Consider the following 15397-nt stretch of genomic DNA (forward strand, 5'->3'; position numbering starts at 1 on the left):
AAAGAGGGAGTTTGAACTCCCCTTTTCCTGTCTCAGCCCAGTTCCCTGGTTCCAGGAGGCACCAGAGCGATGCAAGTATGCCGCTTTTGATGTCTGAAGAGTACTTATCTAGCAAGAGGAATGGAAGCAATCAAACGGATGTTCGGACCCTCTACCAAAAGTCTCACTTTGGTCCTGCTCTTCTACTGTCAGAAAAATTCTAAGTGTGGCCCTCTTCAACCTGTTCACTTTTCTGCAGGCACTCACATGGAACAATGGCTGAACCCAGCTCACTGCAGCCTGAATACCAAAAGCGAGGGCTGCTTTTTAGTTTTGAAGTAGTATACCTAAACCATTTTCATTTTAGAACCAGAAAAGGAACTGATTTTTCAGAAGCTGCTTTTAATAATCTGGAATTGAAACAGATAAAAACAAACTCATTTCACTTTTATCTTTAGCGTTGTTCAGTTTCACGTGAAGCTATTAGGTGTGCTCTTGGTCCGCATCTTAAGAATTTTGATTCAGTAACTCTCCTTTTAGGGTGGCAGTCCTTACACAAGCATCTACTGCTATTGACTAAATAGAAAAATTGTGTGCATTAAGGTCATAAGAATCAGGCTCTTTATTCTGGTGCATCCTGCACATCATACCATGCAATCGTTGGCTGCTCCAGGGCTATATTGTTTTTTGATGGAAAATTCAGATCTGGAATAAGAAAGCAAGAGTATTTTACATGTACTTCCTGAATTAGAAGAATTACTCTGCCAGTGCTAGTGGCACTATACACTGGTTTTATCATTAAGCAAGACAGCAGGAAAACTGATATCTCTTGTTCAGGAAAAACTTATGTTTACAAAGTCAGTTCATTTTTCATGCTTTTGATAGGGAATTTAATGCTGCTATAACATTACTAGGAACTCCTCGGGGGAGGAAAAAGAATCAACCTGGACAAAGTTTTTGTACGTAGTCAGCAATTATGTATGTTCTGGGCAGTCCCAACTTCTACTTTGAAAAAAAAAAACACCAACCAAAAAAACCAAACCACCACCACAGAGAAAAAAATTGGAAGTCTTCCTCAGCAGAAAAGCAACTTGACAGAGCTCATGGACTCTGTCTCGTACCCTCTGCCACTCCGTTCACGATCACATGAAAAAAGCCCATAGTGACAGTGCTCCTCGTCTGCAAACTTTCCAATTCCTCTGCGGACCCCAAATGTCGCTACGTAACCACGCAAGGCGCAACCCTCTCCTCTGCTCCTCTCCGGCGGAGCTCGCAGCCGGCACAGAAGCGCGGGACGCGCCCCGCAGGAACCGCGCGCCCCCGGCGAGGAGGCTGGGGCTGGGGGGGCCCGTCGGTCTTCGTTTTATTTACCCCCCGTTTCCCGCCCCCCAGCCGCGCGCACACGCACCCCTCAGGTTACATCTCACCGCCGCTGCGCGGTGCTCGGGAGGCGGCGGGCAGCGAAACGCGAGCCTCGCAAAACGAGCTTCCAGACGGAGGAAAGCGCACAAAAAAAGGGCGCGAGCAGGAAACCCAGAACCCACCTATGGAAGCCATCGTGGCAGAAGCGCTCGCGCGGAGCACGGGCTGCCCGAAATCTTTGCTCCCTCCTGCTCAGGCGGCTCCCTCCTGCTGAGGCAGCCTGCCCCGCCGCCCGCAGGCCTGGGGAAGGCCGCTCCCCGCGTTCGCCGGCCGGCATCCCATCTGCTCTCCCCAGCGGAGAGGATTCCAGCCTCTGCGGCGAAAGCAAACCGGGCTCCCCCGCTCCGTGCGGCCACTCGGCTGAAGGCCGCCAGGGCTCACCCTAGCCGGGCGGAAAACAGCGCCCCGACCGTTGCCGGGGGGAACTTCGCTGCTCGCCCGTCGGCCAGACCGCCCATTCAGCGCATCTCCGCGCCCCTGGCTCCGCCTCGTCAAAAAAAAAGGTTTGGGTTTTGGGGGGGGTTGTTTCTTTGGTTTGTTGTTTGTTTGTTTAAAAGCAGATGCCCCGTCCCCCCCACTGCTTCCTCTGACCTCAGTGATTTGTTTCTTTCAGAGAGATGCAGGACACGAAACTGAGAACCAATGGACAAGCACTTTTTAACGTGGACCAAAGCCCAGCTGCTCTATAATGCCCAACTGGCTCCAAATTCTCCGATAAATTTAGCATCCAGAGCTCTGAATAAAGTTTGACTCACTTCCCAAGATTTCTTTCACAAAACACCACGTGCAACCCTACTGTGCTGCATGCAACATCGCCCTATCATTGTTCAGAGCAGGTTTTATTTATGGGTCAGGAAGATGAGTGGAAACACTGCAGCGCTGCAATGGGCAGCACATTTCCTCCTCAGATTGTTCTTCAGTGGCCCAGGGCACCGGATTTTCTGAAAGGATGACTATAGGAAATTACTTGATACGGACAGCAACATATACAACCATTTAAAGCTTCCCTGTACCAAACTACTCAATTGCTTTCAAATTTCTAACAGCAACATATTTTAACGTGTACTAAACGCTTTTGATAGCTTTATACAAATGGGCTTGATTATACAGAAGAGTACTGGCAAACTAATTAGAATGTTGCTTTCTTCCACAGACCAAAAGGTAGACTAAATCAAACTATTCCTTTATAAGAATATTCACTCCAACCACTGATTTTCATCATAGCAGCTGCTTCTATTAAACAATTTCATAATGGGTGCACTCAGGAGAACCAAATAGCAAGGATTAGTTGCAATACACACCATAATATCAGGTAAAAAATGAGGAACAAACCTTGCCCCAGGGGCAGAACACGTTAATGAAGCAGTCCAGAATTGCCATCAGTTCTTTTGATTAATTTATTATACAACTACACTTTGTCTTGGATGCTTCCTGGCAGAGACAAATGCAGTCAAACACAGCCTTCAAACACCTATAAACAATAATTATTACAGAAAATTGCTCTCCATAGAAAGGCCTTCCTGGCTCTGCATGAAAAGCACTGTAATCACAGGAAACTTTTGGATGTCCCATTTCCTTCCCGATTTTCATGTCTTGGAAGCTTTGCTTGTTCAGCTATTTACACTTGCTGAACTAGAAAGAGAATGAAGATTTAACCAAGAAGGTAGCAGTGTTCTGAGATACCACATGAAGGCTCGGTTAAGTGAGAAAGTGTTTATTTCCGAAGTAATGTATGAATGTAATGTAGGTAGGACCCAGGTAATTAAAATCATTAAATATAATTCAGTTTTGTCAATATTTTATCAAATTAACTTTTTTTTTTTTTGCATGGAGCTTTCTAACACAATCAGACTTGGTTATACTTAGGGGGCTGTTCATCAATGAAACCTCTTTGACATGAACACTTTTAAATGACAAACAAAAGGCGCTTGACACAAAAATTCACCTTTTGTTTGTCCTCCTGTCATAAGTTCAAAGTTTCAACCAGCTGAGTTCCAGGGAAGAAAAAAAAAAAAATTATCTGAAACTCTAAAGCCAGGAGATACAAAAACTGAAATTTTATTGTATACAAAAGCATAGAAGTAAGAGTTAGGAAGGGAGAGGTGGGTGTTGGATGTCTCGAGTGAGGAACTGGTTGGTGAGCGCAGTTTGCAAGATAATGCCATACCAAAAGGAGAAGGTCTGTTATTTGGCAAGGAGAATTGGTTTCATGCCTGTGCCAGGCACAGCACAAAGATCAGGTCCTCTATCCTCTGCCAGGTGGTAGTATTTACTCACATAGCAAGGCCCATCTACAGTTAGCCTAGCTAAAGTGCGCAAGATTCCCAGTTTCATTAGAACCATCACAGTGCACACTGCAAGATCTATCCAAACTAGCTTAAAATTCTGGGCTTGAGCTGTAACATGCACCTTTCTCCAACAGAAAACCCTGCAGGAGATGGCTACACTGTGGCCCTCAGACACAAATTCAGCAAACTTCACAATTTGTGAAGGAATGACATACATTCATTTCCCTGCTAGTCCCATGATAGACAGAAATGTGAGAGCAACAGTGCAATTTCAGATTTTGTCTACTAGGTGTCTGAATATGAATGGCTTTGTGAAATAACATGTCTAACTCAGGTGTAGAAAAACACAGACTAATTTAATTTTATCCTCTTCTGCAAGAGGAAATAAACATGAAAAAAATCAAGATCAGGGAGAACAGCATCTTAAAAACCAGAGCAATATGGCCTTTGGACTGTGAACACTTAAGTGGGACTGAATGTGTATTTCCCTTCATGTCCTCACTGAACACTGGTAGGTCTGTAATTCTGAAATTACAGTACATCTTTGACTTGGAATGCAGCAGACCAGACCTTCCCAGGCACCCAAACACAGGATCATTTTAAGACTTCATTGTTCTGAAAAGGTGCGTTCCCAGCTGTACTTTAGTTTTTTGAGCTTTCTCCTTCAACCTTCCCTCAAACTACATGGATTACTCTGGCACATCAGTCGTCGAGTGCCACGTCATATAGTAGAAGGCCTCACCCTGGAAAATTTGAAAAAGCTTGTTTCACATAATCATAGCAAGGGAAGTAGTTGTTCCCATGGATTTTTGTTCATTTAAGCTTTTCCAGACAAAAGGACTAGTAACATCTCAAAAATGCATGCTACCCACTGCTAACTAGCATCAACAGGTACCTGTGAAAGCAATCCTCATCTGCCAGACTGCCTGCTCATCCAAATCTGCATTTCTGTTAAACTGCTGATAAATTTCTGCCAATGGCTTATCTGTTGCATCTTCAGAACAAGCAAAAATTAGTGGACTTCTCAGCTTCAGATTCTTCTCTTTTTTGTATATGTGTAAGATATTACTCATATATACTTCAATGAATACATACACAGTAATTGGTCAAATGACAGATTTATGTGGGTAAACGCATGATTGTGTCCCGCTGCAAGGGAAAAACAGAAACCTAACTCTCTAAAACTTAGTGCTTCAGAAACCTCTCAACTAATCAATTTTTTACTGGTTCTTAGAGAGGAAAAAGAAAAAAAAAAAACAAACCAAAAATACAGTGTGGGGGGCGGTTTATCAGGGTGTATTTCAGGTTTAACTGAAGAGGCACATCTGCTTTGAGACCATGATCAAAAGTTACAACAGTGAAGGCTTGTATAAACACATTTTTTCCTGTGTAATAATTTGATTATGTAAACAACATTTTTTTGGCATTTACAACTTCAGAATTACACTGTTTATTTTATCGCCTGAATTTTAGAAATTATACATGCTCATAGATACCAGTGAAGATAACAAAAAAACTGTTCAGTACCTTTGGAAATGCCATCATCTTTTCAGCTAATAGGTGCATATTCCAAGTACAATCATTTATCTTGGCCAGCAAATACAAAAAAACCCAACCCTTAAATAAATAAATACCAGATAATGCCACTGCTTTCTCTCAAGAAAAAATGCCTTTGGACTAGAGCTACAGGAGGGATGTAAGCTGTACACTGCACAATTAAACTTTCAGATGTATTGCTGCTGAATGGAATTCAAAGCCCCAGGGCACAAGCCTGGCTTTGCCATGTAACAGATGGGAAATGCAAGCTTTGGAAGAATCATGTCCACTTGGTCACCTAAAGCTAGGTAATAAACACTGCACAAGGGAGGTTTTATGCTACTGTAGAAATCTGACAATTCCAGAGCAAAAGAATATTTTTACACAAGTTTCATACTTATAGACTTTAAGTAGAGTAACAGAGTTAGCCCTTTATCCTCTAAATCGGTTTTCCTCCTGTGAGAGGCCTGCTCTACCGCTATTCTAACTTGTATTAAATAGTAATGTGTATGAACTAACCCAGAAAAAGACATTTGGCTCAAAAGCATCATAGTTTTCAGACTTGCGTAGGAAAGCCTGGTTCAAGTCCTACTGATAATCATGCAGAAGAGGGAGACGACCTTGGACCTCTCCCATGACACACAAACACTCGAAATGGTTATTAGATTTGCATGAAAAAGCTCCTCCTCCTTCTAAATGTGATTTAGAAAATGTCTAAGATTTAGGTTCAGCTGGTGGAAAATGGAGAAGACAATCACCCTTGTAAATGCTTTAATAGCATGACTGCACAGACCTGTCAAGACCTGAGCAATCACATACAATGTCACTGCACTCTCGTCACAATACCTTGCTGGTTGCAATGCTGATCCCCACTGAACTCAGAGCCCTCAGCACTGGGCAGTGGGCGCAAGAGGAGGATTCCTCATACTGTCAAGTGCCAGACCTGCGACCATCAGTGCTTACACTCCCTTGCTTTGATACTCTCTCCTGGCAACCCATGGGCCTTTTCTGACCTGCTTTTCCTCTCAGAGCAACTCAGCCTGAAGTTTCCAAAATCCATCAATTCCCTGAATGACATCTGAAAAATGTTTTTTGACATGCAGGTATTTACAAGTCTTTTAGCGCATCTACTTGGTAAGCTGACTCTGGTGCTTAGCAATGATCCAGAGAGGCTATATAGTATGCTCCCTGACAGCAAATATAAATTGGAATGAAATTTGTAGAACAAATATGGCATACAGAGGACATATTTTGAACATATTCAACATTCTCTATTTTGTTTTCTAATGTTTTCTTAAACTTTGTCTTTTTCAAACATCCTTTATTATAAATTAATTGCCAAAGTATTTGTGGCAATTGAACACAAGCAGGTAGGGTTTTCAAACTGCTACGCTGCCACTCGGGCATAGAAATAAATGGTAAGGTAAAAGAAATAAAATCTAAGGACAGCAGAAACATTTTCATTAACATTATACTTTGCTGTTTCATATAGTGTTTGAGCTTGATTTTACAATTTCAAACTTAATTTGTAAGTACTTATTACTTAATTATTTAAGTACTATTCAAACTTAATTTTACTTACAACCCATTTAGTTTTTGTGCTTTTAACACAGTGCTTGATGAAGGACTGAAAAAAAAACCCAGCACCAAACCCAACCACCAAACCCAAGAATCTATTCTGCTTTCTGTGATGGTTCTTCAAAACATACTTTCATTACATCCCTCAGCCCCAGCTACAATTATTCTACTCCTCCCCAGCTTCCTTCCCGCTGTTTCTCCCCCAACACATGCATGTAGTTTTTCTCCTCTCCAGGAATTTTCTCCCACTTTTCCCATTCCAAGTGCTATGTTGGTGCCAAACCTTCTGGGAACTGAAGGGAAACAATTCAATGTACCTGTGGCCCCCCAGGGATCCTACAGTCACTTGGGGAAGATCTCAGGTTTTCAGAGCGGGGGGTGGTAGAAGAGAGCAGGAGGTGAAAATAAACAAAAGCAAACTGATAGTTCCAAAGGCTATTGAAGGAATTGTGTGATTTTTCAAGACTTTTTGAAAATAAGTAAGTAATATGCAGACAATAAGGATTAACCTTAAATCCAATACTTAAATCAGAAGCTTTAATTTTTTATTGTAAATGTCTGTTTGTTGGATAAAATACACACAATTGCTTTTAAAAAATGGTAAACAGAGATAAAGAGAAAGGGAGAGAGCACACAAGTGAGTACTCACCATATACTCTTGGTGCAATTTACTAACCATGATAGAAAGCATCTTATGCAAAACTTCATTTTTACAGAGGACAGGAATATACTAAAGGCGATACTCCAAAAGCTCGATACCTATCACTTAATAAACACAACCACTTCTTAGAATGAATCAAGCAACTCTGAATTTCCTAGCGTACTGGTTTTTATTTGCTTTCTGAAATGTTAGAAAAATGGTGGGCCACTTATTTTTTCAAGTTGTTACTGTAACTCATATGTATATTTAGTACATTTATTAGTAGTGTATTTGCATGCTTCAATTGGTAATGCTGCCAGCGTACAGTGAACAGAGATCAACAGCCTTTTATACAAGTCATGAGCTTTTTCATGTGTCCTTTAGAAATGGCGGCAAGTGCTCAAATTGTCCACGTCTCTAAGAGCTAATTTGAATTATGAGGGTTCATTGCTCTATCTCATCTTTATTTTGCAGCCACCAGTGAAGCATTTAATCATATAAACGCATTAGACAAAATGCACAAACCTCAGGTCCCACCCCTGCAATTTCCCTTATATTCTTGCAGTTCCCCCCCATCCCAATGTTTTGTTATGCAGGAATATCACGTGGAAGCAGTATGCTTTATAATTTGTTGAAAATGCCACAAGGTTCATGGTAAATTCTATGCTTGTGAACAGAGTCATACCAGAAAAACTGTGGAAGTAAGCCAGTGTCTGGTCTTGAAGAGTTCCGTGACAGCAGGAGGAGAAAAGATGACATTTTTGACAATTTTTAGAAAGGATGCAGCTCATATGTGTAACATAAGCTTTGAGTACAGTACCTAGGCTAAGCTCCATGGTGGGTATGAAAAGGCAAGGCCTTACACATGCTTGAAGGCTCTGAGATTCCTCACACCAGCAGCAGTGCTATCATTCCAGCATATGCACTGCTTGAACTATGCAAGTTCACTTAGGCTGTTCAGAAAAGATGGAAAAACAGGACATCATGTCTTCTCTTTGTCAGTACATGGATAAAGGATTACAGACAATCTTCCCTTGTTCCACAGATTGTTGCCTTGTGCTACAAGACAGTGCCTGTTTGTGAATGCAGATTTTCTGCAAAGTTCTGTCTACGTTTTGGCCAGGGCTGAAGAAGGGGCAGCTCCTCATGTCCAGCCTGAGGGGTGGAGTGGCAGGGATGGTTAGCCAGAGTTCAATTCTCTGGCAAACAGCTTGCTATGGTTTTGTTACTTCTATATGCTTCCAAGGGCCTTCAATTAGCTGTATGCTGAGACAAGAGAGCCTTTATAAGCTTCAAAATGCTGTACAAATAGTGCTTCTGTTCCTTCACTGATGTGTGGGACTCTCCCGTGGGATGTACAATGGCTACTGTGTTACTCAGCTATATCTGGGTTCTATCTGGAGCCTGCTTTTTCACGCGGTAAACTAGCCAATCTATAGACTGCTCGAGTTTGTTTTAAGAAACAACGTGTCTTTCAAAAGATAATTCATAATGAATTCCATGGCTGCTGTTATTACTTGCAAGCTACATAAAGTGAAGAAAAGGACAGTGAAACCATGGCAGCAAATGATCACTGGAGCAGTGGTGCTGACATGAAACGACTGCATACCTGAACACAGACTGAGGGAGGTTAAACTTGCTCCCATCTGAGAAAGAACAAGGCTCTGGAAGGAAATCGTGCTCTTTCTAGCTGGTGCAGGCAGGATATCTTAAAGAAATGTAAAGGGAGAAAGAAGAGGTAGGGCATATCTAATAAAAGGCAGACAGAGAAATAACTTTCAAAGTGGAAAGGAAATTAAGATTTCTAGGGCTAACAGAGCACCATTTTATACAAGGTTTTGTCAGGCTTCAGTGAAGATGGTGCCATTCACTTCAATAAACAGTTGAAGAATCAGAATTAGATGCATTCAAGATATAAGGTACACAGTTTACAACAAGAATAATTTACAAAAGAACAGATAATTTTATCACTTTGCATACATAAAGACTGGATGTCATTGTAATTCTTGAACACAGAATACACAAAAACATGTACTGTTCTTTTAAAATGTATACATTTAGACTTTTCTAAAACCCATATTATTCCTCCCTTAATATAAGTGCTAACTACAGTTAAAGCTAATCTCTACAAGGAAATGGGGTGGAAACAAGACAGTAATATAGGTAATTGGTAGCCAGATGTTATAGCATCCTCACTAACTTGGAATGCAAATAAGCAGCAAAGCTGAGATGCAGAACAACACAATTTTGAATTCAAGGGTGATCTGAACTGAGACAAAAGGGGCAATATCTTAATGGCAGAAATTATGACTCCAGAGACCATGACTCCAAAGGCCTCAATCCGTTGAAAATCTTTGCAGAAGTGAGTATGTTTCTCAGCTTCTACCAAAATAAAAAATATGAAAGCATTTAAAAGAAGAGCAAGGCTGCAAAGGAAAGTACTAAAAATTGGGGCTGTAAGAATTCTTGCAAATTGCATGCTGTTAGAGTCACCTTTGTTACATGCGCAATAGAGCAGTCTCAACCACAGGAACAGCTCCTTCTGTTCCCTTCAGATCCTTTGCCTCATTCAACACATACAACACAATGCTCTTGCTCTGGCCATGAATTAGTGACTGGTAGCAAAAGCAATGAGAAGACATCTTCATTTCTTGCCAAAGTCACAAGACACAGAAGTAGGAAAATACAGTAAATAGACACTTACTGTAGTTACAGGCAATAAATAAAGTAGAAGAGTGAAGGGAAAAAGAGAGAAAAGAAAAAAATATTTAAAATAGTGTTCTAGTATTGTCTCTGGCAATTGGTATTGTTTCTATGCTCTGGTGGGAAAGTCACCCAACTAACATTTCTTAGAGGTGCTCACTAATGGTGTATTGCATGTTTTCTTGCTGACCCACCTCATACACCTTTAACCTTTATTGTCAAAGTACATTATGTTTGGCGGCTAAAAGCAAAGCCATAGGAAGCTGAGCACTTAACCTGTAGCATTCAGTGCACCTTCAGTATAATTTTTAAAGGGGCATTCAAATGGAGAATTACCTGCTTTGGTCTAAGCTGGAGTAATTATTTTCACTGTCCCATTGACTGAATATCTAAACCCAGCATTTGAGAGATGACAGCATTTGGAATTAAGCAGAAGAATCACCAAGAAAATAGAGAAATACACTGAAAGCTACAAAAATTTCCAGGGCAAGTCCTACCTCTTATCAACATTGATGGAAACCATTTAACAACAAAGTGTTCAGTAGATTAATTCAAGATAAGCAACCTGTAATTGATTTGCTGAAGCTATTCTCAGGAGAATATCTACCACTAATTGTTTAAGAGTTGAAAAAGTAAAAAGCAAAGCCACAGCAACTGAACCATACAGAGATGTCTTGAACAGGGTAGAAGATTGCTTTATTACTAAAGATAATTTTATTTTGTGTTGATGTTATTTGCTTTTGATAACTATTAAATGAGGCAAATTAAACAGGAAGGGTTTTTTTCCCAATGTTAAAAACACAACACTGTAACTAGCTTCAAAATCCACCACCAAATTTATTGGAAACTCTACTATCAAGATCCTGCCTGAGAAGACAGTCACAGCCTAAGTAATAAAACTATATATATACACACACATGAATTACCATCTGAACATCTTCTAATGCATACAATTTAAATTAATGTCTTTGATTTTTATTCAGGTTTTAAATAAATTGTGTTGGTTTCCTTTTATGTCCAGCACTTTCTGATGCAGTCACATGAAAACAGTTTTTTTTTTTAAACGTAAGTTTTAAAATAATTTCACACAGAAAAGGTGACAGCTAACAATAGCTTTGCTGCTAATTTTAGCAGTAAGGAGTTAAGGCCTCAAAGAAGAATCCTTTATTAACAGAATTCACAGCTAGATCACATTAAATCTTTTATCATGTAATAATCTACTACAAACTGATTTTCCATGCTTGCACATTTACAATCTGTATCGTGGCAAAAAACCCTCCAGAAGGTTAATTCCTTTGATTAAGGATCTCCTTGACTTGAACGTAGCTGCTGCCAAGCTCTGTCAGCTTCATTTGCCTAGCAAGATGGCAACATGGATATCAACCCTCTTTCCTCAGATGGAGACAAAACCTACTAAAAATCACAAGGAACTCAAGTCTCCTGACAGTACTATTTTGATATTATCAAATATCAGCAGAAAGATCACAGAACATTGAAACCATGCAAACACATACAGAGAACAAGAGCAGGACGGCCCTAAACACTGAATTGCATTTCCTTTTATTGCCACGATGAACTGTCTAATTGTTCTACATTGATTTTGGACACCGAACAGGAACATGGGACTCCCTGTTGGCAATTCATGGCATTAAAACTTTCTTGGTTAATTCTTCCTAGTCTACTTCTTTTTTATATGATTAAGATAGTACTGCTACATTCTATTTCTCCAACTTGCCCAGATCTAAATTCACCAGGTATATGTCCTATTTATAATGGAATAACCACTGTTGTGTTAGTTGCCTTCATACACAGTTCAGTTTCAAATTATTTAAGAAGTAGGGCTATCTTACCAGGGCTGGTTCTATACAGCTCAGATGGGCTGCTGACCTTTTGGCTGGCAGGAATCCACTGATGGTATAGAGGAGGTGTTTTCACTAGGAGAGAAGAAAAAGTAAAATTCCCTCTTCAGTAACAGCTAAAATGTTAATAGTGCTACTAAAATAAATAAATAGACAGACATTTCCTTACCATATGATGCCTCTGGTGACAGGGGAAAAGCTGGCGTGGGTGGGACAGCTTCATTTCCATTTTTGTTTGAGAAGACTCCCCCATCTATTTCATCTTGGTAGCGTGCAACAGCCATCTAGAAAGGGCACAAAAAAAGCAAAATTACAGTGTGAAAATTCCCACTAAACCATAAAACATTGTGGGGCATTTTTCATGAGATTACAGAAGGTTTCATATAATCCAATCCACTGTTCCAGCAGAGAGATCTTGAACACTGAAAACATGCAAACACACGGAGAAGACGAGAGTAGTATATCCTTACACACTGAATTGCACTTCTGAGATAACTACAGTAGTTTGTTTTTCTATTGCCACGATGCAACTGCCCAACTGCTTCACACTGATTTTGGACACTGAACATGAACACAGGACTCCCTATTGGCCATTCACTTCAATAAACATTTTTTGAAAAATTCTTGTTTACCTCCTTGCTCTCCCCTACAGGAACTGGTGATCCTGGTTTTACAACCTGGTCAGTAGCAAGAGACTTCATCCATCCACACCTGTTATATGATGGCTGCCCGGACACATCATTGTCATACTGCCCAACACTTAACTTTCTGATCCTTCCTTCTGTTGCATCGTCATCTTGTGTACCTGTTGCTGAAAACAAATAGGTAAACTGAATAATAAACTATTTTTTTTCAGTTAGAGCTGTTAAAACAAACTTTACTATTGTGCCTTGAATGATTCTGTTCAAAAATGCTCATGAAGGTTTCATAACTGCTATACAAAACCACATAAGGGGGGGGGGGGGGGGGGGGAACAAGTTGGAACATATTTGAAGTACACCTGGTTCCAGAGGAGTGAAGCAGCATGTTTCTGCTGATGCTCATATTTGGTAGAGTCTGCCAGCAGGGGGCGCAACCGGCAGGCAAATGGGAAACCTCTCCATCCTAACACACAAGGGGCTCTCAGCAAAAACATTGCTGCTTTCCAGGACTGCATTTTTCCCGAAAAACCAACTTCTTTTTAGCGAATGCAGACCCTGGCCCTCATAAATCTAACTTTTGTGCACTTTTTGTACACCTTTTGTGACAGACATGGCAATCACACTTAATCACAAAAATTAGGTATTAGATACACACAAGAACTGTAACCTTTTGGAGTCTGAGGAACAGAACACAGTCAGCTGAGCCAGCAGAACCACCCAGGATATTCAAGGGCATAAAGCAGTATCTGTTTCCAAAGTAATTTTTAAGAGAATGCAATTAGATACATCTTTATGAATAGCAGGACTTTACACTTAGTCATCCACTCCCACCAACAGGCACTTTCATAATATTCCTGCAGCAACTGCTTTTTCCACCCTTCTTCACAAGAATAAGTCAACGATAAGGATCCCACAGTAGTCCTTACTGTGTAGCCACAGGACAGTATTAAATACAGCCATATGCATAGCAACTTCTCACTCTCAGCTCTGAGAGCTTTTATTGTCTCTATATACAAAAATATCTTTGAGAATTAGGTATTTCTCCTAAAAGAGTTAAGGATTTCTGAAATAACTCATTTTCATTGCTTGGTGTCATTTAAACTCTTAAAATAATTTCCAACTCTTAAGTATGTGTTGATTAAGCACATCTCCTACACACCCCAGTCATATCACCAGCCATAACAGCAGGAGTCCAAAGTGTGCCTTTCATCTGAACCAGCAGGAGGGTTGAACCAGCCACTTCAATGGAGAAAGGCAACAGTGTGCACCTTCCAGACACATCCATTTCCTCACCTGAAGTAGCTGAGAGAAGCCAAGGTGTGAAATCTGGCATGCAGCCTAAAGTGCATGTATTATATACATTTCACCTTGATTATATAGCACAATTATAGAGCATCAATGCACACATAAGTTTCTGTATAGGAGAACAGTTTTTATTAAAGATTAAAATACAGACAGGGATTTCAGACTAAAATCCATGGTACTTAAGTGATTCAGCATTGACATACATATGTATCAACCTGACTAACTTGCTGGCAAATAGTGGCTTATCTTAAAACTACAGAATTAGACACTTTCAGAAATCCAGCTCTGCTACCATCAAAGCCAGTGTGATAGTAACTACTATTAAAGCCAATAAATAAAAACCTGCTAGTCACTTTTGAAAATTGCACTAACAGGGTTAAATTTCAGGGTCCAAATTTCACAGAATCACAGAATCACAGAATGGCAAGGGTTGGAATTTAGCCAGTTATTTATTTTATCGGGTCAATATAAATATACCTAGCACATTTTGGAAAAGACACATCTGAGATTCTGTTTCATGATACAAGCTTGAAAACTAAAAATACTTTTTAAGGACCCATATTTTAAACACTTACTTAACCCCTTTTTGCTGACTAGAAACTTTATGTGCAATCTTTCAAGTGGAAAGAGTATCTTCTGAAGACACTGTGAGCAAACTACATGCATCAAACAAGATTTTTGAAGCCAGAAAAGGACATGAAATCACAAATATTTTCCAAACCTCTTAAGTGATGCTAAAAAGTCATGAAGACTTCTACTGAAATTGAAGACACTTAGGAATGTAGACAGAGTTTGAACTTCTCCAGAATTTACCAACTTTTTGCATTGGAATTCTTTTTTTATTTGTAATTTCTGTAAAGAAAAATGAGTGGGAATCACTGTGCAGAATCTCAGCCTTTGAGGAGACCATCTGAGACCAGGTACTCCCAGTCCCACCCACTCCTCCGCAGGAGGCAATGCAAGGCAGGAACAGCACATTAGAGTTTCACTCCATTTGTAACCACGGTAATTAAGGTACATACAGTTCTTTCTGAATGTACCTCTCCTACTTAACACAGCCACTTAGACTACTTTATGAGAGAGAATGTCTGCCTCTTGGATGGGTCAAAACAGACTTTAAAATTTAGCGCATATTTTACTTGTCATGCTAATGAGAGGGCTTCATCATCAATAATATTCATACACTCATGAAGCTTGAATTTCTACGGAGTTAATATGGTCCTCAGAAAGCTGCAAAAGGTATCTAAGGGAAACTGGACATTTTCTTTAAAAAGACTGGAAGCGCTTTACATATCAAATACCCAGCAGATGTTGGGACAACAGAGGGGAGAAGTTGTGCAGATACATTGCAGTAAAGCTTAAAGCAAATAACTTGAATCTAAGAGATGAAAATTAAGTAGTCAGCAAAAAAAGACTTTTACTTGATTAGTTTTGTGAATGAACTTC

General features: G+C 40.1%; 1 protein-coding gene across 5 annotated transcripts in view; it reads right to left on the reverse strand.

Moving 5' to 3' along the window:
- The window catches only part of TNS3 (tensin 3), a 187194-nt gene that overhangs the window by 35097 nt on the left and 136700 nt on the right, over nt 1–15397 (reverse strand). For all 5 annotated transcript variants that reach the window (XM_035893956.1, XM_035893953.1, XM_035893955.1 and 2 more), the window contains 3 exons: nt 12638–12816; nt 12175–12289; nt 11997–12080 (listed from right to left, as the gene is read on the reverse strand). In XM_035893956.1, the coding sequence (XP_035749849.1) occupies nt 11997–12080; nt 12175–12289; nt 12638–12816 (378 nt within the window). The remainder of the gene's footprint in view (nt 1–11996; nt 12081–12174; nt 12290–12637; nt 12817–15397) is intronic.

The sequence above is a fragment of the Egretta garzetta genome, unplaced genomic scaffold, assembly GCF_000687185.1.
Source record: "Egretta garzetta isolate BGI_Z169 unplaced genomic scaffold, ASM68718v1 scaffold155, whole genome shotgun sequence".
In the NCBI taxonomy this organism is placed as follows: Eukaryota; Metazoa; Chordata; class Aves; order Pelecaniformes; family Ardeidae; genus Egretta; species Egretta garzetta.